At 31.9% G+C, this 24,923-nt stretch overlaps 3 protein-coding genes across 3 annotated transcripts in view; 2 read left to right on the top strand and 1 right to left on the bottom strand.

Moving 5' to 3' along the window:
• Window positions 1-3,251, top strand: part of LOC109332505 — a 3,716-nt gene extending 465 nt beyond the window's left edge. Inside the window, exons 2-4 of the mRNA XM_019567489.1 lie at window positions 2,422-2,805; window positions 2,866-2,922; window positions 3,030-3,251. Coding sequence (XP_019423034.1) covers window positions 2,422-2,805; window positions 2,866-2,922; window positions 3,030-3,251 — 663 coding nt within the window. The remainder of the gene's footprint in view (window positions 1-2,421; window positions 2,806-2,865; window positions 2,923-3,029) is intronic.
• Window positions 10,091-11,192, top strand: LOC109332297 (ethylene-responsive transcription factor 1A-like). The gene has a single exon (XM_019567239.1). The coding sequence runs from the start codon at window positions 10,193-10,195 to the stop codon at window positions 10,874-10,876; it is 684 nt and encodes a 227-aa protein (XP_019422784.1). The 5' UTR covers window positions 10,091-10,192; the 3' UTR covers window positions 10,877-11,192.
• On the bottom strand, window positions 22,256-24,363 carry LOC109332238 (F-box protein At5g49610-like). Its single transcript, XM_019567149.1, has 2 exons — window positions 24,255-24,363; window positions 22,256-23,639 (listed from the first exon to the last, which is right to left on the bottom strand). The coding sequence occupies exons 1-2, from the start codon at window positions 24,276-24,278 to the stop codon at window positions 22,461-22,463; spliced, it is 1,203 nt and encodes a 400-aa protein (XP_019422694.1). The 5' UTR covers window positions 24,279-24,363; the 3' UTR covers window positions 22,256-22,460.

Below are 24,923 nucleotides of genomic sequence, written 5' to 3'. Positions count from 1 at the left end.
ATTCCTGATATTTTGATTGAAACATCTTATCTAGTCACTACATTAATTTTTATATCTATTGTGATATACATCATGTATGTTATATATGCTATATATCTTGTGCTGGACTCTTGGCTTTTCTACTTTTTGATGAAGTCAAAAGGGGGAGAAAAGTTGGGAGAGTGTATTTTCTGTCAAACTTTATTCCAGGCACATAACTCCAATTGAAAGGGGGAGCATACAAGATAGGGGGACCATACTCAAGACAGGTCAAGATATATCACAAAGTATGCTACTCTCAGAAAATTCAGAAAACTACATTGTCAAGAAAATATTGGTTTGTCATTATCAAAAAGGGGGAGATTGTGAAGAAGATCTTTACACCTGACCTTGGCACGGTTTTGATGAAGATACCAACATCACCAAAAAGAAGAAAAGGAAGAATACTTATGAAGACAAAGAAGAATAAAGCTTCAAGAAAAATTAGATTAAGTCTCTATAGGTACTTCTATCATAAAACTCCTTGTTATGCAAAGTAGTAATGCTCAAATCATTTTTAAAGAATAATGAAACACTTTAAAAATACTTAAAACATTTTTTGAAATAATGTGTAACGGGTTACTTCATTCAAGTAACAAGTTACATGTGAGAGAAAAAGAGTTATCCAACTTAAAAATGTTCAGAGTAATTCATTACTGCCTTTGAGTAACATATTACCAGTTTTACAAAAGTTGAGTAATCGATTACCCAAATGGTGTAATCGATTACTCTAATTCATTTTTAAATAATTAGTGGACAATATGTTTGGGTAATCGATTATCCAATGTAAGTAATTGATTATTGAAGACTGATACATGAGATTTCAGATTTCAAAACGAAATGTTTTCACTCCAAATAAAATCTCTTCACTTCAAACAACTCCTGCACTTTCAGAAAGACACCATGAGTGTTTTGAAAGTCTATATAAAGACTCTAACTCTCACAACATAAACACACAACTTTTATATAACTCTCATACTACTCTGAAAAATTCTCTCACTATTTTTCTGCACTTTTGCACTAAGTTCTTAAACTTTCAAAAGGAGAATTTTTCTGAGTTACTTAAAGTAATTGATTCAAAGTTTTACAAATCTATTGAGCATTATTACTAAGGATAAAAAGATAGTTGGTTGGATTGCAAGTGTTATAATATTTCATACTTGTAAAGGCAATCCAAAGCCATTATTGAAATTCTTCATTCATTGCAATAAACTTTCTTTCACAGGGTGTGAATAGAAAGGGGATAAAGTAACTTGGAAAAGTGTTTTCCAAGGATATAAATATTAGTGAGTGGGTAAGGTACTTAGAGATCTCGGGGTGAGACTTTGTAATTACTACTCATAATATTTAGTGGAAAATCTCTTGTGTTGCAAGAGTACGGGATGTAGCCTTCGGTGGACAAGAAGGTGAACCAGCATAAAATACTTGTGTACTCTCCTTTCCCTTTCCTCTTTAATTTATACTTGTTTATTTTCTGCAATATTATCCGCTGCATATTAACTCTTACATTTTGCAGAAAAAGTTACTATAATTTTAAGTCAACTAATTCACTCCCCCCCCCTCTTAGTTGCAATGTTGTTCTTACAATGTTGGTATGCAAACAAATATTACCAATACCAACTACCTTTGACACACCATCATTACCCATCTTTAACACTCCAAAATCATCAGAAGTGTAAGATGTGAAGAACTCCTTCCTTGGTGTAACATGCAGTGTAGCACCACTATCAATTATCCACATACTCTCATCTGATACAAGGTTAACTGAATCATGGTCACGAAGAATAATAAGATCGTCACAAGTGGCAGTAGTAACACGATCATCATCACCATGATTCTTCTTGTTCTACTTGCCTTTCTTGTCTTTGTTCTCCCTTTTCTATTGAAAACAATTCTTCTGTATGTGATCTGTTTTGTGACAATACTAACACTCCACATTCTCGTATTTGGACTTGGACTTACTTATTCCCTTTTCTATGTCGCCTTTCGACACCTTTCTATGACTTATATCCATATTTTCTATGACGAGGAGGATTAAATATGTATAGTTGAAGAGAAATGCAATTGTTCAACTAATGGATTGGCAAAATGGAGTTCATTGATCTACCCCTGATTGGTCGCAATTTTACGTGGTATCAACCGTGAGGGGCTATTATGAGTAGACTGGATAGGTTCCTTCTCTCTATAGAGTGGTCGATGATGTGGCCAGATTCTACTCAAAGGTCTACTGATAAGGATTGTTCAAATCACTACCTGATTGATCTAAAAATAACTCCTTGGATTCATGGACCTTCTACATTTAGGTTCAATAATTGATGGTTCTTACATCATAGGTTTAAAGAGCTTGTGTCAAAAATGTGACGTGAATCTCACGTGTCTGATTGGTCAGCTTACATTGTAAAGGAAAAGCTGAAGTTGTTAAAAGTGAAGCTGGAGGAATGGAATAAGGAGGTATTTGGTTGCTTGGATTCAAGACAAGGTGATTTGGTTAAACAAATCCAAATATTGGATATTATTGGGGAAGCCTCTGTGTTATCAGAGGACCAACTTTCTTTGAGGAAGAATTACATGGTTGAGTGGTGGTCTACTGCTAAGAAGAAGGATTGCCTAATGGTGCAAAAATCTAGAGCTAGATGGCTAAAGGAGGGTGATGCTAATACATCCTTCTTCTATGCTTGTATTAATAATAGAAGAAAGAGGAATCACATTCATGGAGTGTGGATTGATGGAGAGTGGATAGAAGATGATAACGGTCTTTTGGTGGCGGTGTCTAATTATTTTCATATGGTATTTTTTAACCATTGTAGGGTCTTTCATTTACTTGATGGGGGTTCAATTGCCTTTCAGATTATCAGATTTGTGTCTCTTAATGATGCTTTTTCGGAGGATGAAATTAAAGAAGTGGTTTGGAGTTATGCTACTAATAAGAGCATGAGGCTAGATGAGTTTTATTTCGGGAAATTTGGGAGATTATTAAGTCAGATGTTTTGTCTTTTTTGTGGAAATCCCAGGTGAATTATAAGCTCCCAAGAGGGTTGAACTCATCATTCATTATTCTGATTCCAAAATTAAAAAACCCAACAAGGACTCAAGACATTAGAACAATTTCTTTGGTGGGTTCTTTAAACAAGATTTTAGCTAAAGAAATGGCAGAGAAGCTTAAAGAGGTGATGGCTTCTTTGATCTTGCCTTCACAATCGGCGTTCATTCAGGGGAGAAACATTCTAGTATAGATGGCAAAACAGGAATTGCTCGCAGGCGCGCTCACGTAGCCCGCATTTTTTTCGGGTAGGGCATACAAATTTTGCCCGTTTTACCCGACCCATTTTGCCCGCCAAATTCACGGACATTTCGGTTGGGCATGCGGGCGACCTATAAACATAATTTAAAGAAAAAGTAAGAAAATTTTAAATAAGTTGTGATGTAATGTGACTTTTAATCCGTAAAAAATTGTCATCTAATGTGATTTGTTAAAATTCCTATAAAATATCAAAAAGTTTGTTAATTTTTTACCTTCAACTACTTTATTTAATTTCATTTCATTTATTATATGAATTATTTATTTTTTTAAATTATTCAACAATGCCCACGGGCCGCCCTTTAGCCCGTTTTAAAACGGGCAGGGCACTGAATTTTGTTCGTTAAACCAATGCGGACATGTCCGCGCCCGCTTATTTTTTAGCGGGCATTTGCGGGGTTGGGCGGCCCGTTTTGCCATCTCTGCATTAAAGATGTCACTACTCTGATTAACGAGGTTATCCATTCAGCAAAGAATGATAAAGATGGGTACATGTTGTTAATAATGGATTTGGAGAAGGCGTATGATTCACTTAGTTGGGATTTCTTGGATTATATGATATCCAGGTTTGGTTTCCAGAGTCAATGGAGGAAATGGATCAGTGAGTACTTATCTTCTACTACAATGTCGGTCCTTATGAATGGTATGCTCTCGACTCAATTCTTTGTTTCAAAGGGTATCAAGCAAGGGGATGCAATGACACCATTTTTGTTCTAGTTGGTGAAACAAAGGTTTGCGGGTTTGGTTCGCAAGGCAAAAAGTGATGGAATCTTGGAGGGTTTTAAAATGGGGCGATTAGAGGTTGAAATGATGGATTTATAGTTTGCAGATGATATAATAATGGTCTTCAAACCCACACTTTCTAATTTGTGGGGTGTGAAAACTATAATTAGATGCTTTGAATTAGTGTCTGGAATGAAGATTAATGCTCATAAAAGTTCTCTTCTTGGAATTTAATTATCGAGAGCTTCATGAGGTTGGTGGCTTCCTTTTTGTCTTGCAAGATTGGTTCTATGACTTTTGTGTACTTGAGAATCATGGTTGGGACAAATTCGGCGAGTGCAACTACATGCAAGAGTGTTTTAGATAAGTGGCTAGCATACTCGCTCCTTGGAAACAAAATCACAATTCCTTTGGAGGTAGGGTCATTCTGTTGAACTCAGATTTGTTAAATTTGCCTATATATCTCCTTTCTCTTTATAAGGATCCTAATAAAGTTATTCATAGTCTTACCACCCTTCAAAGGAAATTCTTATGGGGGGAAAGAGGTAATAGACACATTCATTGAGTGAAATGGTCAGAGGTTTGTAAACCAAATAAACAAGGTGGGTTTGGTGTTAAAGATTTAGCCAAGTTTAATGAGGCATTATTGGGGAAGTGGAAATGGAGAAGATTGACCGAGCCAGAGTCATTGTGGGTTAGAAGATTGGAGAAGGTGGTTTGACATTATTCTGGCATGATACTTGGTTCGATAATCAATATTTGAAAGACAAGTTTCTGACACTATTTTTGCTACCAGGGAACATGGAGGCTTTAGTAACGGTAGGGATGATAATGAAAACCAAATTCGCGGGTGCCCGTACGAACCCAACCTGAATTTAACGAGGAAACCCTACTGTGATTGGGTTCGAGTAAAACCTGATCCCAATTTTTGGGTTCGAGTTCAGTTTTGGTACATTTAATACCTTACCCCGAACCCATTTGACAAAACATTTTCATTATCAACTAGAGCCGTCATTTTCTGCTCATCTTCACTTAACTCCAAATCAAGCAGAAGGTAAAGTTATTGCATATCTAGCATATTCAGCATCTACAAGGTCTAAGTTATCATATGTTTTTTTAGTATTAGTATTGGGATACAAATTTCATTGCACAGATAAGAAAATTAAAAATAATCACTTTCTTTCGTCCCCTTGGCTAAACAACTACATATTGTATCTCTATTCTAAAGTCTCGCATTTAGTAAACATCGCCTAAACTAACTCATTCTTAATTTCCTTCCCATTTAAAATCAACTACATGTTGCTGTCATTTCCTAAGAATACAAGCACTATTCTCAAAAGCTAAAACAAATTTTGAACTATTTTTTTCGGATTACCCAAAACCTGCGGGTTCAAGGATGGCATTGTAAATTTTAACCCCATCGAGTTCGGGTTCAGGTTCGGGTTTTGGATTTCGGGTTCAAGATTGGGTAAGTATAAGCCTAACTCTGATCTACCCCATTGCCATTCCTAAGTAGCGGATTATGGTGTTTGGATCAATGAGTCTTGGAGTTGGCACATTTCTTGGAGAAGACAATTATTGTCTTGGGAGGAAGATCTAATCCATCATAGTTGTAGGCGAGGTATTTTTGATAGATGGAGGTGAGGCCTAGATGTTTCTGGTGTTTATACAGTAAAATCGGCATGCATGGTGCAATTAGATTCTAGTACCTCTGTTAGGGATGATCTTCTTTACGGGTATTGGATTAGTTGTGCCCCGATGAAGGTTTGTTGTTATGTTTAGAAAGCAATGGGAGAGAGATTAGCCACCAAGGAGGAGCTTCAAAGAAGGCATATTATTGATGGAATATAGTTGAATTGTGTTTTTTGCTTGGAACAAGTAGAGTCGGTTGATCATCTTCTTCTAACTTACCATTTTACATTTACATTGTGGAAAAGGTTCTACTCTTGGTTACAGGATCTCATTCTTCGTCCTAATTCTATTTCTGATCTTTTGGTTATGCTTGATTCTTTTTATAGAGAACCAAAAGGTAGAAAATGTTGGAGAATGCTATGGTTTGTTGTGGTGTGGTCGATATGGCTTATGAGAAATGATGTAATTTTCTTGGCTAAAGAGGTTAGATTCACCTAAGTGATGGAATTGATTCAGATTTGGTCTTGGATTTGGTTTTGTTCCTCTAGTGATCTTTATGTTTATGACTTTGTACAGTGATGTATAGATCCTAGGTCTTGTATTTCCCATATTGATAGTGTTATCTGCTTGTGATAGTTTACTTATTTGTATTTAGGTTGGCACCATTTGTTCCTAATTATTGAAGTTTTTGCTTATATAAAAAAATACAAGTTTCATTTGAACAATTATTAATGACACTTTCTTTCAAAATTATAATGATTATAATATTTTCAAATATTAAAATTCTCAATATACACTATACTAAGTTAAAGTTTCTAATAGAGTAAATATACATTGAGATATGGACTAAATAACTACGATTTATCTTTATTCTAAAAATGTTCCACCATGGTTCCAAAATACATGTTATGACTGATAGAGACAATGATCGAGTAAAATAAGCATCATTCGAGCACTCCTACGCCTCGACCAGGCAATCCGAGCCAGTAGGTACTAGTTAAGCAAAAGTGATAAGATAGTATAAAATCAGTTCTTACACTCTACTGTCACAACACATGCATGACACAGGCCTCTATTTTATGTCGCATGCTACCTAAATCATATTGTGCCTTTCAAAAGTAGATAGCATACCAATGACACAACGACACCTGCCAGTATGACTCCTAATGAACCGAACCAACTCGGTATTCGTTCAAAACTTGATTCGTTATTTAGTTCGATAAACTTCATTCATGAACCAAATGAGCTGAACTTGAGCTGGAAATTGAGCTCGTTAAATAAACGAACCAAACTTGAGTTGGAAATAGTTCGACTCGTTAGGTTCAGGAGTTGACTCGATATATATATATATATATAAACTAATTTGTATGTTTATTATGACTCAAACATTATTTTTTATATTTATTGTTATTATATATATAAACAAGATTATATTTATATATAAATAAACATTTTGCATTATTTTTAAAATTTTAATTAATTATTTGAGTTATCCAAATGAATCATTTGAACTGAATAGTTCGCAAACTTTAACCAAGCTGAACTCGAGCTAAAAATATAACTCGTATCGAACTCGAGTTGAGTTTCGAGCTGAGACAATCCTTGTCGAACTGAATCGAGCTAAACTTTAGTTCGACTCGTTTCCAGCGCTACCTGCCAATATGAGTGACAGTCAACTTTACATAGAGTATGGATCTACCCAAAGCCGTCTGTCACAGGAAAAACCAATCTTGTTTAAGACAAACCCGACATGCCATTTAGTTGACCAGACCAACAACATCTATAAAGGAATATTCCTCATGCTTCTCCATTAAGGGTTCTCCCCCTTAAAGAATTTTACTTATGCACTTAACTCTTAGCACTCTCTTATTCACACTTTCATTCTATCTCTTATTTACTACTCTTTGGTATTCTACATATATCTGTCATTTACTGATTTGATCATCAGAAAACTTTTTCATGTACTTCCCCTAATAGGTTCAAGCATATTTAGGCTATATTAGAAGATTTCAATAGATTCCTATCATATAAATTCACTTTCTTAAGACCAAAGAACAAGTAAAATTTTAACAGTAATTCTTAAAATACTATATTTATGATGGATGAACCTTAATTTTAAAATATAAATAAAAAACGTTCATATTTTCTTTCCTTATAACTTAGACATTATTCTTATGCAATGTGGTTCTCACTTGAATAAATGGTACAACTCTTATTAATTATTATGAACCTCTATGATATTATATTTCATGCTAAAAGAATTTGAGATGAAAACAATATCTATAAATTAAATTAAGATTTTATTTTTGAAATTTAAAAAAATGTTGTTTATTACTTTCAAATTATTTTTATTTAACTATGTATTTTTGTATGTTTTTATCATGTATCTTACCATGTATGGGTGATACACTAGTATATAATGCTTAAATATATTCAAATAATATTATCATCTGTCCATTTTCATCAAATCAAAAACCATATTTAGGCCTCATTTGTTGAGATGAGTATGAGATGAGAGAAAATGATAAGAGAGAAAGTGAGATAAGTTTACACATTTCTTTTCTTTAGTTGTGGGGTGAAAGAGAGTAGATAGAAAGAAAATGATGGGTCTCACTGCAAATTTTGTTCTCTTCATATATTAGAAGAAAGTCAGTTGAGAGAGTAAAAATTTATAAATGACTAAATTGCCCCACCAATTTCATATTATCACATACATGTACAAAATTCATTATTGTAGAGTTCTAGCCATTAAATACTCATATAACCCTTTTATGTGACACTTTTTTTACTATTTTTAACTAATTATATATTTGCTTTCAAAAATTTAAATAAATACTAATTTATTTACACATTTTAAAACCAAATATATTTTTATACTTAAAACAAGAAAATAAAGTTAATATATGATTATTTACAAGGATAAACTTATGCATAAGAAAAGCTCACTTTTATTCACCATTTTTTGTTCACTCATTTTTATTTTACTATCATCTAACTATTATTATATTTATCATTTATCTCAAAACATATATCCCTACACAAAGTCGTGGGTCACACATAGACCTAAAAATATTATTGTTTGTTGGTTATCATCACTGTTAATATTCAAATTTAAATATTAATCAATTTATTTAATTAACTATTTCAATTGTAGTTCAATATTATTTTTAGACACTTTAATTTTTTTGGTACTACCAATAGTATTCTCTCACCTTTTTTGGTAAGGAACTAATTCATTTCAAAGATCGTGACTGCTCCTCCCAACAAGTATTGCTCCCAAGAATCGAACTCATGACCTTAGGAATTCAATGAGATTTTATACAACTAGACTGATACCTTGTTGATAGACACTTTAATTAGTTCTATATATTGAATCATTTATATAAAATTACATATTTAATATTAACATTATATTTCTTAAAAACTTTAACTAATATTTAATTTTAATTCAGAATAAAAAAATATTATTAATGTGAATAAGGGTATACTTGTTTATTCAATAGGTAGAGAGATAAAGTCATGATCTCTCTTCTTGTTCTTTTCTTTTTCTCTTCTACAAAATAATTCATAATTCCATTTTTTTTCTCACATCTTTCTTTCTCCTCATCCTCTTTCTTTCTTCTTAACTTCTTATCATCAACCAAAGGAAGGCTTAATCATAACCCACAAGAATTATTTAAAAAGTTTAACCTAACATCCCTTTATGTTTATAGGAACTTCAACAACATCCGAACAACATTCCATTATACTTGCTAGTAACTTACACAATTATACACATGTTTCTTATGATCATATATGATATTTTAGACAATTCAAATAGGAAAAATAAAAGTTACAAAACATAATTTAAATACAAGTCATAATTTTTATTTTGTGCACTATTATTTTACTTAAACAAACTTCATTCTTCACTATTCCCATGACCGTTTATTATGTCACATCTACGTCACACTGACACAAGTTCATTCAGTTTATTAGCAAAATAATACTCTATTGATAATAAGAAAATCTAAAAAGTTAAACTAAAATAAAAAGCAGAATAGATAAGGAATTAACCACGTCATAGAAACCCTTTTCCCTTTTTACAATACAGCAAGAAGAAGATTCAGACACTACGTGACATCATCGATGACCCCCATATCAGTAGTACAATTTACTACTTAATAAATAAAGCATATACATATTTTGTCTTACTTTTTTTTAGTCAGTCAATATAATTGACGAAAAATATTTAATAATTTTAATTTTAATTTATATAATTTTTTCAATTAATTAGTAAAATAATATAAAAAAGATATAGCAGATGTGATCTCATAAATAAATAACTCCACAAATAAATAAATCCAAGTTCATGAACCTACACTTCTATAAATACCCAGTTATTCTAAACCCTTCAAAGTTCTAAAATTCAATCACTACCTCACAATTCACAAAACTACCAAAACCCTTTAATTTCTTTAACACACTTTCTCTCAACAAAAAACAACAGAATTACAGAATACGAAACATCGTTAAGGTAACATGTACCCACACAATACCTACGAATCAGACTTGGCCCTTTTAGACTCCATACGCCGCCACTTAATAAGTGAATCCGAACCCAAATTCAAGGATCCGAATAACGTTTCGGGTAATAACCCGTTTTTCTCTCTGAGCTCCAGTTTCAGCAGCTTATACCCATGTTTAACTGATAATTGGGGTGAACTTCCACTAAAGGAAGATGATTATGAAGATATGGTTCTCTACAGTGTTCTCCACGACGCTGTTAATGTTGGGTGGATCCCATCTTTCGAAACTGGGTCATCTGAATCAAATGTCTCCGGTCAAATGGTTGTGAAATCGGAGCCGGATGTTATGTCACCGATGACTGCTCCGGAGGTGATTACGAAGGCGGTTCCGGAGAATGGGAAGCATTACCGTGGCGTTCGCCGACGACCATGGGGGAAATTTGCGGCGGAGATTCGAGACCCGGCGAAAAATGGTGCTCGGGTTTGGCTTGGGACGTTTGAAACGGTGGAGGATGCGGCGTTGGCTTATGATCGCGCCGCGTATCGGATTCGAGGGTCCCGGGCGTTGCTGAATTTTCCGCTCCGGGTTAACTCCGGTGAACCCGACCCGGTTAGGGTTACTTCGAAGCGATACTCGTCAGAAAGTGGTTCGAGTTCTTCATCAATGAAGAAACGGAGAAAGATAGTGGCACCTTAAATGGCAGAGTGTACACGTGTAGAAAATTTATTGGTCAGTTGATGAACGATGCTGAGGTGGCTGTAATGTTCTTTTGTACTATTGTGTTTCCATAAAATCTACTTTGTAATTAGACTGAGAACTTTTAGAAGAGGTGTTTTTAGGAAAAAGAGGAGAAAAAGAAAAGGTAGAAATATGTAGTGGAAAGTTAAATTGGGGTACAAAAACAAAGAAAGAAAAATGGAAAATAAAATGTTTGAAGAATATGAGTATACAGTGGGGTGGAAGTTTTGTAATGACTTGGTGCATAAAAGATTTGTTATTTGTTTGTTTACCATTAGAATGTGTTAGAATTTCCGATTTGGAAATGATCTATAACAGTTGTATAAATGAAATGGACTTGCAGGAAAGGGAAAGACCCTTTCTGTTTTTGTTAGTCCCCATGCTTCATTTCACTCATTTGTGTACAAATTTGAATTATGTTTCAAAAACTTTGTCATCTGATTGTCACATTGTGTCCTCCCTCTAACTTGAGAGGGTTTATAATGCCAAGCACCATGTCAAAGGCCAGATGCACAAAGACAAGGCCAGATGCACCAGCAGTGGGCAGTAAAACAAAGCTTTTAAGCAATGAGCATTTACGTAACTTAGGATAATAATAGAGATATTTGATGTCCAATGTGTTATTCAATTAATTAAAAAAAAATCATAAAAATAAAATTATATTAGTTGGAGTAAATTGATCAGATAAATTAATTAAAAAAGTTATACAAACAAAATTATATCAGTTAGAGTAATTTGATTGGTAGAGATAGGAGGAGATGTTGAGAGAAATAATCTCTCTTCAACTTAAAAAATGAGTAAGGATCTTTTCTATTAATAGAGAAAGGTAAGTACATATTTTTACTTGAATTTAATGGTAAAAGTATAATTTTATTGTAATCAAAATGATATATGTATAATTTAAAGTTACATTTCTCTTTACTGCAATTTTTTCTCCATGTTTAAGATCCTCCATCCTAAGAAACACACCTATTCATTGTATTGATAGTTAGTCATTTTCAATTCTTTCTAGAAGGTAGGGAGTTACTTAGAGAGTTATTTTCTTGTGTATCAATTGTAACCAATAACATTTTTTCTTCAATGTGTATGACTCTTCTTCGTTACTCTCTGTTCTTTTCTTCCTCCATTCTCTAAGAGTTTTTACTAATATATATTATAATTATTAGCAATTGTTTTATTTGGAGGTTTTTTATATACCAAAATGTGTTAATTTCAAAATAATTCGGAGAGGTATTTTTACGTAAAAGTACCATATATTTTAAGTGATGCAAGGTCCTAATTTTTTTAAATGATGTATCATTTTTTTTATAATATTGTATTTATTTTAATATGATATAGTAAATATGATTTATTACATTTTTTATAATGCTAGATTTTTAGTTATATAATTTAATGAAATATAGTTATTTTTGTAAGCTATTTTCATATTTTATAATTTTTGGCCTGCAGTATTTGTGCATGATTTATTTTATATTTTATATTAATATTTTTTTATATTTTATATTAATATTTTTTTATATTTTAATACTGATAGAAACGAATATTATGAAATACAAAAATATTTTCAAAAGTCGACTCTAATAAAAAAAATAGATTATTGATATACCATAACTATGATTAGCAGACAATTTGGTGATGTAGTTTGGCAGCTGTTTTAAACAATGCATTTAATATTCAATGGGAAGGTCACTTTTGTCTTTTTCAATCCATTCTTGTTACATATCATTATTCATTAGTCAAGGTTATATTCTCGTATTAAATCTTTATATTATATCTTTTACTTATAAAAGTATAACACATGTTATTTAGAAATTAATTATCAACAAATAAAATATTATTTTTTAACATATATTACTTTATTATGGGTATAAGAATTAATAAAAAATTTAGTAAGAGAATATATTATTTTTCTTCTTCAATTATATTTCATACTCTTACAAACTCTCAAGTATAGACTAAGGTAGTAGATGAGGTTAAATCTTACAATTCTTCTCCATGCATACAACATTACAATAAACAATAATGATTTTATAATATTCTATGATTCTTTCTTACACACATTACATTTTATTTTAGAGAGAAAAACAATTCCAAATCCTTTATTAATATACTAACTGTTTTTTTTTTTAATCTTCCTATTTTTCTATTACAATAGGTGCAAACTAATTTTTAAACTGTCACTTAATTTACATGACAATGATAACTATCATCAATAAACATTAATAAAAATAGAAAAGGACGTTGATATGATGCAAACAATAAACTATCTAAAATTAGATTTATTTTTATTGTATTACAAAAGGTATTTTCACCTTTTGGGTAAGACTAATCCCCTTCGGGTTACGTAACTACCCTTTCCAACAAGTGTCGCTCCCAAGAATTGAAGTCTTATCTTTTGGTCATCCTGGGATCTAATGGGCCTTATACCGAGTCCACATCTTCTACCCACAATTTGTATCATTCTGTGTGTCATGAATTGTGATTGGTAGAAAAATATTTAATAATTAAACTTTTAACTTAAGTATACTTTTTTCAACCAATCATAACTGATGACACATGGAATAATACAAATTGTGAGACAAAAAATGTGCACCTCATTGTACTACTAAACCAACACGTTGTTTAAATTGATATTATGTTTAATTAATTCACTTAAATTAATAATAACATGTTCAAATTATTAGATCATGTTACAATCTGAAATTAATAAATTATGCTACCCAAAAGGATCTCTTAAATTTTAATTAATGTGATATTATTAAATAATATAAGTTTAGTAATGTCTTTTAAAGGGAAAATAGGTAGTTGAATTAAAGAGTACAAATATTTTTATAGTGTACTTGTATATTTATCATGTAAAAATTTAGAAAGTGATTATGCAATAATTGTACTCATTTTTAATATGGTTAATACCGTGACTTTTGTGCTATTGTTAACCTTATTTTAATATTTTTAAAATATATCAAATAATATTTAATAAAAAGTTAAAGATATGCTAAGCCTAAGAATTCTCGTGCAGCAGATTAGGGTAGCTTCAACCGCCATAAAACACCGCACGTGGGCTTTTGGGACAGTATGACCTTGAATATTGTGTCACCTTATCCTTAACCATAGACTTTCAAACTTTGACCTTAACTTTTCCCATTCCTCCTATGAATTTTCAACCAGTCTAACTTATACGCATGGAGGAACCTTTGAAAAAAGAACCTTCTCAAATGATTTAAAGTAGGTCCGTCTTATAATTAGGCTGCTGATTGAGTTATCCATATCAATAAGTTGCGAAAATAATGATTTGGATCATATAACATAATCATGTCTATAATTAAAAATTCATTAATAATCAGTTAAAAAATTATATTAAAATAAGATGCAATTATTTATATTAATTACTTTGATCTTTCACACAAAGGATTACTCTTGGTTAAATTACTTTTAATCTCATTAACTTCCTCTAATAAATCTTTAAAAAAATGTGAAATACATCATGATTCAATATCTTAAAAACATAAAAAGTACTCAATATTTCTATTTAGAAGTTTGAAGTTACAATACAAATATATTTGATAACTCACCTCAATTATAAACTCGATTTTTATTTATTGAAAAATAAGGAAAAGACAACATCTCTTTATAATGGGTTATTTATTTATTTTTTTCAACCAATTTCCTTTTATATTTTACCACTCAATTTTTAGTAGAATTTTTATCCTTTTTGAATTGATCTTTTCATCATTTGTTCACTATTTGTTTTGTAATTGATATTAATTTTTATATTGTGTATTATTTTAATATTTTTAGCCTTTATCAAAAGTATCAAAAATTAAATAATTTATAGAAAAAATATATATGATGATATATATGAAAACTATATATTTTAAAAATATTATAAAACAACCAAAATAGTTATAATATAAACATATAGCTGTATACCTTTTTGTATTTTACTTTGTAAAAATAAATTTCTATCTTACCCAAACAAAATATATTATCATATATTCAGTTTTTAACTTAAATTCCCGAACACAATGATATATACAAATTATAATCATGTGATTTATAATCTTATAAGTTATAAATTAAAATATAATGTATACAAAACACAATATTGAGGTGGATGATAAAAATAGAGTGCATTGACAAAGACATGGAAACATGAAGCAAATGCAACATCGTAATCGGTGAAGAGTCAAAACTTTGAAGAAAGACTAATTATTATTAGTTTAACTAAGAGAAGAATATAATAAAGCAAAAATCTGTTGTGTAAATCAAAAACCTCTTGTGTGTGATAATGATTTTGCAAAGAATGACAAGTAAATCTTGCAAGTCTCGGTCGTTATTACTTGAGAAGTAAAATAGGGCTTTCCGCTTAAAGAGATACTTAAGAGAGAATTTGTGGTGTTAGATGATTCCATTTTTAGTAGGGTAGACTTATCCTTTATCTATCCCAAAATATGATTAGACTCATTTTTAAATCTAAATCCAAACTTGAGGAATTACTCAATCAAATGTTAAATGAACTAACTTCTAAATATAAACATAACCCAAGTAAATATAATGTATTTCTTCTTTTATTAGAGAAATTCTTATTAATATTATTACATATTCTTATGAATATATAATTTAATATATGAAATAATATACATAAACTATTTTGTGAATCATTTATATATATATATATGGTGAAAATATTAGAAATTAATGCAATATGAAATGATGTATACATTATATCATTTGCACAAGAGTATCCTAAATGACCATAAAAAACAATTGAATACATATCGTTAAAATATAAAATTATATCAATAGATTGGTTGTTATCAATGTTATTAAAACCGGTTCGGACAGCCGGTTCGACCAGAGAACCGGCCAACCGATTCCATAACCGGTATGAAATAAGTGTTGTGCCGGCTAAGCATCAAAACCGGTGTAAACTGGAGAAAAACTGGTAAATCGTGTCAAAACCGATGAACCGGCCGGAATTTGATTCAACCGACCGGTTCATACATGTAATTTTAAAGAATCCCACCTAGGCTAGTACAAGTGCTTCTTAGTGCTTCTTATCTCACCATTTTCATTCCTTTGTTTTTATCTGTTTTATATATTTTAATTTTTTCTAATTGTTTGCATGTACCTGGTTGTTGAATTGGAGAAGTTCGTTTTTATCCTTTTGTTTTATAATCTGAAAAATCAAGGCAGAATGATACTGTGCCCTGTATTTCAGCAGTTAAATGTGTGAAAGAACATCTGGTTTGGTGTATGAAAAAATGAAATTGTTGTAGATCAATTAAATTTAGAAGATGATGATGATGCATAACTCAACCCTGTGGAGAATGTGAACCTAGTTGAAGACAACATTAGTCAAGCTTTGGACTTAAATGATGAAGAAATGGAACCTCAATATGAAACAATTTTGACTCATTGGTATTAAAGTTTTAAATATATAATATGTTTTGTAGACTGAGTTATGACTTGCGTCATATGTTTCGAGTTTGTTAAGTAAGACAAGTACTTGTGGATTACTATTTGTATTTGTAATTTAGACTTTGGATTTATTAAAGTTGTTAATTTATGATAATTCTTACTTTGACTATAAATATGGATTATAAATTTGAGTATATACATATTAGATAATTTTTATTACAGGTTTACACACATATATATAAGCATGTATGTCCGGTTTAACCGGTTTAATCCCATGCGGTTTAATTACTGAACCACTGATTGAACCACTAAACCACTAAACCAGTACCCTCACCGGTTTGATGACCGGTCCGGTTTTAATAACATTGGTTGTTATAAAGAAATATACTATCTATTTTAGGTCAATGACGGACATCATCTGCTATTCCACAAATTGTGTCATTGTATGTACCATAAGTCTACGATTGGACGAAAAGATATTTTTAAGTTGAAAAATTAATAATTAATTATTTTTCTGACCAACCACAGCTAATGCTACACGCAATGACACAATTTATGGGACAACAAATGTGTTAGTCAATAAGATGTCATTACTTTGTACACAATTAAATAACTATATATAAAAAGAAGTCAACAATTAGCATGTGTCATGTTGAGTCGAGTGATACTTATCCATTACCCAATCTTAAATATTAACCAAAACTAAATTTTAAACATGAACTCAACCCTAAAACCCAATGAAACCCAACCATATTTAAGTACCATACCAAATTGCTAGACCAGTTAGGGTATGTTCTTGCTAGCACCAAATTCTATATCCATGTTGAACTCTCTAACATTATACATATATGCTAGCATCTCCAATGGGTTTTGTTTTGTGTAATTGTTGTAGAAGATTTTCATGATTGGAGTTGTAAAAAGTATGTGGTGGTGTATGCAACATTTGCCTAACCTAGCAACTGTTACACAAAGTTCGCGTCAACCCCACAAACTTAACTATAGGCCCTAAATTAAGATAAAAATATGAATGTTAATAGAATATAAAATTGTGGACTGAGATCCTGCTATCCAACAATACATGTAATATCCAGTAAATCCTACTTAAAACTATTCAATTCATCCATAATCTACTCAAAAATCCATTTTAGTGGATTGGATATTTATATATATCCATTTAATTTTTTTTAAGAAATTGAGACCAAAATCGCCATTTAAAAAATCAATTTCTTAGAAGGCACTTAAAAAACACTATTAGATAATCACTTTTTAAATACCTGCTTTTTAAAATCACTTTTGGGCAATAAGTCAACCCAATTAGGATTCTGAAAAAGTGTATCTAGGTCTAGGTTATATGTTTGGGGTATTCGGCTGATATAAATAGTGATTGTTCTCCATTTTTTATTTCTTGGGCCTAATATTTGGGTTGGACCCAAATCCACCTATCATTAAAACTATCCACCGGATCCTACAAATTTAAGCTTATTAACTTAAATGGATGACCGGATGAGCTTATTTTGTGATGCATTTGGATGGATGATGGGCTCATGGATAATTTAGCACTTTGCAGTGTATATATATATACAGTGCAAAGTGCCCAATGTAGTTTTGGTTCCTCAATTAACAAAATGGTTCCAAAATGTTGAACCCATTGAGTTTTAGGTAATCCGAACCCGATTGAAAACCTGAATCTATTTTATAGATATGTGTGTATATATATACACACGTTTACACCTTGGACAGTGCTGCAATAGTAATATGCTGCATTTTGGAACCATTTTGTTAATTGAGGAACCAAAACTGCAGTGTATATATATAAGATATATATAATTGTATAATTTTAAATGTATAATTTGAATTTGGGGTAGGATATTACCTGTACCAAATCCGAACCCAAAAATTATACTCGGGTAAAACCTGAACCGAACATAACATATTTTCTCCATTAAATTTGGGTTGAGTTCGGATGGGTACTCACGAGTTTGGTTTTCATTGTCATCCCTATCATTATAATTAACTAATTTGCATACTACTCACCATGTGTGAAGTTCACAGCCTGGTATATGTTGCACAATGATGGAGTGAAAAGTGTAGCAACAAGGTATTGATCTAATAGTTTAAGACCTTGCAAGATTCTTAGGATCATCAAAAATTCAAGAGTTTGATTTTTTAGAACGATATTTATTGGAAGTGATAGCCACACACCCAAAAAATATTAGTTCCTTATCATAGGGTTGGCCGGTTAGGAATACCATTGGTAGTACAAGAAAAAAGAATATAAAAATGTGACCAACTTTTCAAGAGTTGAATGAAAAGTGCATGTTTGATATGGATTAAAATGTTGAGTTTTTGCTTATTTTTTGAAGAATAAATTTAAAATTTAAATTATATTGTTTGACAATCAAATGATATTATAAATTCAACTTTTTTTGGAAAAATAAGTCAAAAGTAAAAACTCCGAAATCATGGGCTGATTTATTTTGGCTTAACTTATTTTTTCAATTTTTACACTTCCTATTTTAATTCATCATAACTTTATCTCCCTCCTCATTTTTACTCTTCCACCAAACTTCACAATTCTCAATGTCATCACTACCAAACTCTCCATAAAACTTGTGTATGAAACCTGACATTTGTGTATTATTATTTTGTGAATTGTGTAATTCAAGTTTCGCAACTTCTATTTATTTGTGTGTCATATTATTTTTAATATTGATATTGATTTTTATATTCTATTTTATTAATATTTTTTTAACTTTTATCATGCAATATTAAAAATTTAAATATTTATAGATGTGAGAACCAGACCAGATTGGACGGTTTGATCAGTCTAACTGCTGACTGGACTTGAAAACGGCTCTAGTTTACAATCTTAACCGAATGAGAGTTGAACCGCTTTGAACCGGGGAAATCTGGTCTGACTGTGCTAAACCCGATTAAGCCAGATTAACCCGGGAAGTAAACCGGACGATTCACTTAAAAATAAGAAAAATGAAACACTACTCTAATATTTTGTTTTACTATGGTCCAAAAAAAGATGAATAAATATTATTTTAATATAATTATACATAATTATTAATTATATAGAGTTTTATATTTATATATAACTATATATTTATGGATAAAAATTATTAATTACGTACGGAATCACCCCGTCAGTTTAACTGTTTAAACCGGTTAAACCTAATACGAGACTTCTTCCGGTTTGACATCTGACTCGGATTTCACAACATTAGTAAATACATATATGATGGTAAATATTAAAAAAATATATATTAAAAAAATAATGTAAAAATAACCATAATATAAATAAATAACCTCTTACCATTTTCTATACTTTACTATATAAAAAACAATATTTATACTTTATCCAAACAAAATATATTAGTTTATATTCATTTTTCAGCTAAGGACCTAAACATAAATAAATTATAATTTTAACAGATTATAATCTTACAATTTATAAACTAAAACTAAAATCTTAATCTATACAAAAAGACTTATTGGAAAGTCGCTTACAAATAATTCAACATGATAGAGCCCATATAATACAACTCTAAAGAGCTATAAGGAAATTGATGATATGTATCAAACTTCATCAATTTAAACGTGTCATAGAAAGCAACTAAGTAACAATGTTTGCCTTGTAATCTGGAGTCCGTGGATTCAAATCCGGGAAGCACTTTCTACGTTTATGAAGGTAAGATTGTATATATCTACCTTTCATTTCCATATCCCACGTGTAGGGAGTTTTATTCACTTGGCTGCCTTTTTAAAAGCAACCAATAAATATTAGAGTATTTCACCTTGACCTGTTACCCTCAAAAGAATCCATGGCTATATCAACCCTCTTCTTTTTCCTCACACTTCTCTTTCTTCAAATTTAGTTGGCTTTGGGGAACAACATAACTTTGAATACAACACTTTCCACCAATGACGACAATCCTGCATCTTCAGGTGAATTTGCATTTGGTTACCAAATCAATGACACTAACCATAACCAAAACCTCTTCTTGCATGCTATTTGGTACCATAACATACCTGACAAAACTTTTGTCTGGAATGCAAGAACTGACAAGCTTGTACTAAAAGAGTGAACGGTTCAGCTAACAAGAAGTTTCTTAACACTCCATAATCTTCAAGGTGAAGCTATATATAGAGAGAGCACAATCAACTGAATCTGAAACTGTTTCCTTTACTGCAATGCAGGGTGTTCTAGTTCCACATGAACCTACGTGGAAAGCTTCAAGAATCGCGCACACACATTGTTGCCTAGCCAAATTTTGGAACTACAAGGTAACCTTATATTTAAATTAATAGAATCCAATTACACAAAAAGGAAGGTTTCAACTTTATTTTGATAAAAGAATATGTCCCGAAATGGCAGTGGCTGGTCAGATGACAAAGCTGATTCTCGCTATGAAAGTTAATTTAGTGTCAAAACAAATGAGTCTGCCTCATAGCATGTATTTGATGATAAAGCAAATATTTATGTGGAGAAAATGAATAGAGAAAAAAAACTAACTTGGATGGGAAAATTCAGTTCTTGATCCTGTTGCATATTACTATAGAGCAACACTTGTCTTCTAGGGAGTTTTTACACACTATGCTCATCCAAAGAAGGGCTCTCATGGCCAGCAAAGTTGGTCTGTAGTGCGTTATGTTCCGGACAGATTTGCTTTGCCATTTCAATGAACAAGGAAGTGGTAGCTGTGGTTATAACAGCTACTGCTACATGGAAAACCATAGGCCTAATTGCAGCTGCCCAGATGGGTATTTTCTGATTGATCCAAACAACCAATTTGGTGGATGCCAACCTGATTTTTCCTTAGGCTGTGGAACAGATGATGCAGGATCAAGAGACAGGCCTAGAGAGGTATTTGAATTTATGGTTTTCGAAAATTTCGATTGGCCTGTGGGTGAGTATGAGAGGTTAGAAAATTATACTATACCAGACTGTCAAACAACTTGTTTGCATGAGTGTTTGTGTTGTTGTCATTTTTGTAAACCAATCAGGAGTATGTTGGAAGAAGAAATTACCCCTTTCTAATGGAAGATCAAAGACAAAGGAAAGTCATATGGTATTAATAAAAACAGGAATTCGCTCATTGTGTGACCTTGATCCCGATTCACAAAAAGGCTGCCCTAATGATCTAGGTGCAAAAAAAGTTCCAGCTAAGCCAATACTTATAGGGTCACTTGCTGGCTCCCTTGTCATTAGTAGTGTGTTTCTAGCATTAGTTATTTTCTTTTTTCCTACTAAAGCAAAAAGGCTACCCCAAACTTCAAGTGTTTAGGAAACAAAACTGTATTTGTTTCCTTATGAAACATTGAAAGATACACACAGGATTTCAATGAAGAACAAGGTATGGCTTCGGATGGATGAGCCATAGATCGAGAAAAGGAGTTTATGACAGATTGAATATTTTTAGTAAAACTAGCTATAAAGCTTGCTTCCAGGTTCTGTAATGATGGACGATGGAACTCATTAGCTTCTTGTCTCCGAGTTCATGAGCAATGGTACCCTTTCAGGCATCCTTTTTGGACAAGCATAGCCCAATTGGAATCTAAGAGTTACAATTGCTCTGGGAATTGCAAGAGGACTAGTGGTACTTACACAAGTTCAGAAATAGAAAGTAGCAGTATGATGTGACATGAGAATCAAGGAGAAGGAAATCAAAAGGTGACTATACCATGCAGCCAAGATTGGTTGAAACTGGCTTTTCGGTTTTAATCTCTTTGTCTGACTGAGCTGAAGTTTTGCTTTGAAGAGGCTCGCAAAGAACAGAGGAGGGGAGGAGGCAACAAAATTTCACAGGAGAATGGGTGAATGAATTTGAGAAATACACAAAACTATGGAGCCATTGACAATCCTACGTCACTCCTTATTTATCAAATAAATGAAGAATACATACACTCAACATAAACATATTAAATTTGAGTGAGGCAGTTAAGCATAAAAGTAAAAGCAAGTTTTGTATATAGTGCAATGTCTATCTATAGTCATGACATTTTCTCCTTTCTCAAAAGATGAACGTAATCCAAGCAACAAAGTTCCTATCAATATCTCAAATGATTCTATTACTAATTACTAATTTCATAAAAGCTAAGAGCAAGGCACCTTCTATGCATGAGTTAATGGGACTAAGCTCAAGGAATGGGGAAGAACTGTAGGACAAGACATGGACTTCGTGTTAAGATCTTGAAGGGTGCAAGTTTGAGCAATCTTGTTATTCTCAATGTCATAAAGGAACAAATCTGCACACACCTTCATTAGTAGGATCCCATCTTTGAAGCTTAGAGGATTCATCCATGGACTTAATTCCACATCCACTCTCTCCAACACTCTATTCTTCAAATTGAAGAAAAAGTTTGGATATTTTCCTTGAATCTCCTCCAATGATTTATAATGCTTGAGTGTCCATTTAGACTCATAGTAATCTTCAAGACACCATACATGAAGACCCACATCTGATATCAGTACATAATGCAGTTTCCCTTCAGATTCTCCGATACATGCTTCGGGGACAGTCTCAAACTCAAAAGCCGGGACTGGTACTGAAATCAACCAGGACAGTTCCTTATCAACATCAAAAGTTAGGACTTGATCACCATCTGTGAGCCAATGTAGCACACCCCCTATGTATATTCCTTTATTCTTAATCAAATTGTTACCACATTGGCAAGTTTCATTTGATTTCCACCATGCCCCTGTCTCTGATGAGTATAGTTCAAATTCTAAGTACATTTCCTCATACTCATCCTCACAAATCACAATCTGCTTAACTCGAACCAATTTGAATTTGGTAAAGTTGTCGAATGACGAGTCCAAATCAAAAGCCAATGCTATGCTTTCATTTTTCTCACAGCCATTCCAATCTAACTTAATCCATTGCTTATTTGAAGGGTTGCATACATATATAGTTGGCTCTTCAGAAGGGAAACAACTACGGCAACAAACTAGTCCTTTGCATGATGCTAAGACAACAACATCTTCAGGAAGAAAATGGAACACCCTTTGGTGCTGCATTTTGGAATCTCCTATTGTTGTTGTTGTCCCAACAGGAATATAACTAACTGTTTTGATATCTTCATTGCACCACATGAATTTCTCTTGCAAAATGAACCCTGTTAGGACAAGCTTATTGTTTTCAAGTTGAGCTCTTATGAAGGAACGGCTTGATATTATACGGTGCCACTCTCTTGAAATGCACTTCAAACCAAGCAAGGCCTTCACAGGAATCCGGGTCAGAACATCAAACAGAACATCAGTAATCAGAAACCTTTGAGCCTTCTTCATTTTCTGAAAAATATTGTAACAGTAATTCAATTAATAAGAGGATGAGCTTGACCCAACAGTAATAACCATAAGGTCAATGGTTCAAATCTGCTTGTGAGGACAAGGTTGTATATATCTACCTCTGTATATCCATTAAGTGGGTGCATCGTGCATTAAGCCACCATATTTTAATAATTCAATTAACATTGGACAAGCCAAAGGCATGAAAAGATGGTAATCTAAGCAGCATGGACATGGGGTAAATTTTCTGAAAATTATGATACAGATATCACTCTAAAAATCATGATAACCAGTGGTGCAAGAAACTAGACATTAATTAAGGAAGAGAATAAATTTATGCACCCGTGCAAGGATATAAGTTATTTCTTATGGTCATTGTTATTTAATCATTTTTTAATTTAAAAAAACAACATTTGAATTTTGAAAGTATTAAAAAACAAATCACACTAAAATAGTTTTGTTTTTTAATTTAAATTACTGAACGAACTGGCATTTCCAAAATATAATTAATAATTTTGTGAACATTTAAAGTACTTAGTATTTGAATTGAACCCCATAAATTTATGATTCATAATGGTAGATAAATAAATAAAAAAGTGGAGTTTAGTGAGAGATTACGGATGAATGAAGCAACTTGAGCATAGGTTGAATGCTTCACTTCTAATCATCTTTCAACAACAACAGCAACACATGAAAGAAAAGAAAAATAGAGAAAGCGAAAGGGTTGCTGTCACAATAACACCTCAGCCAATGACTGAATAACACGGAAGAGGGTAGGTCCCACCAAAATATTCGAATTTGATAGAGTGGATACTCAATTCCAAGAGACATTTCAAATTCCCCCACTCATTTTCATAATGAGAAAATGACATATGCAAAGTTTTTTATACTATAATTCTATCATCCTTATTAAATAATAGTAATACATGGATGAGTTATTATATATAAATTGTTCCAGTGACAGTCAATATATTACATTACTGATTTCATCTCTTCTTTCTATTTCTATTGTTGTATATACAAATTAAAAAATCATTAATTTTTGTATTTTTAATAAAATTCTGACTGTAGTATTCTTATTACACACTCATCAATTCTTCTCTATTTTGCTTAACTATCATTTTTCTCTCATATGATCCTTGTTGATAAAGAACTATCCCTTTCTAGCTATGTGGTTATTCTTCCGACAAGCGTAGCTGTTATAGATTCACCTGAACAACTACTTAAATTTAGTAAGTTGTGTGAAACAAAATTATTAAACTGTATTCTATACAAAATAGCAAAGTA

Source organism: Lupinus angustifolius, chromosome LG18 (assembly GCF_001865875.1).
Source record: "Lupinus angustifolius cultivar Tanjil chromosome LG18, LupAngTanjil_v1.0, whole genome shotgun sequence".
Classification (NCBI taxonomy): Eukaryota; Viridiplantae; Streptophyta; class Magnoliopsida; order Fabales; family Fabaceae; genus Lupinus; species Lupinus angustifolius.
This window is presented reverse-complemented; position numbering and strand designations above follow the sequence as displayed.

Excerpts from the sequence above, each read along its gene's own strand:
- LOC109332297 (XM_019567239.1), top strand. The coding sequence starts at position 10,193 with ATGTACCCACACAATACCTACGAATCAGACTTGGCCCTTTTAGACTCC.
- LOC109332238 (XM_019567149.1), bottom strand. The coding sequence starts at position 24,278 with ATGCTCAAGTTGCTTCATTCATCC. Across the intron at positions 23,640-24,254 it reads TCAAGTTGCTTCATTCATCC|AAAATGAAGAAGGCTCAAAG; the intron begins GTAATCTCTCAC and ends AATATTTTTCAG.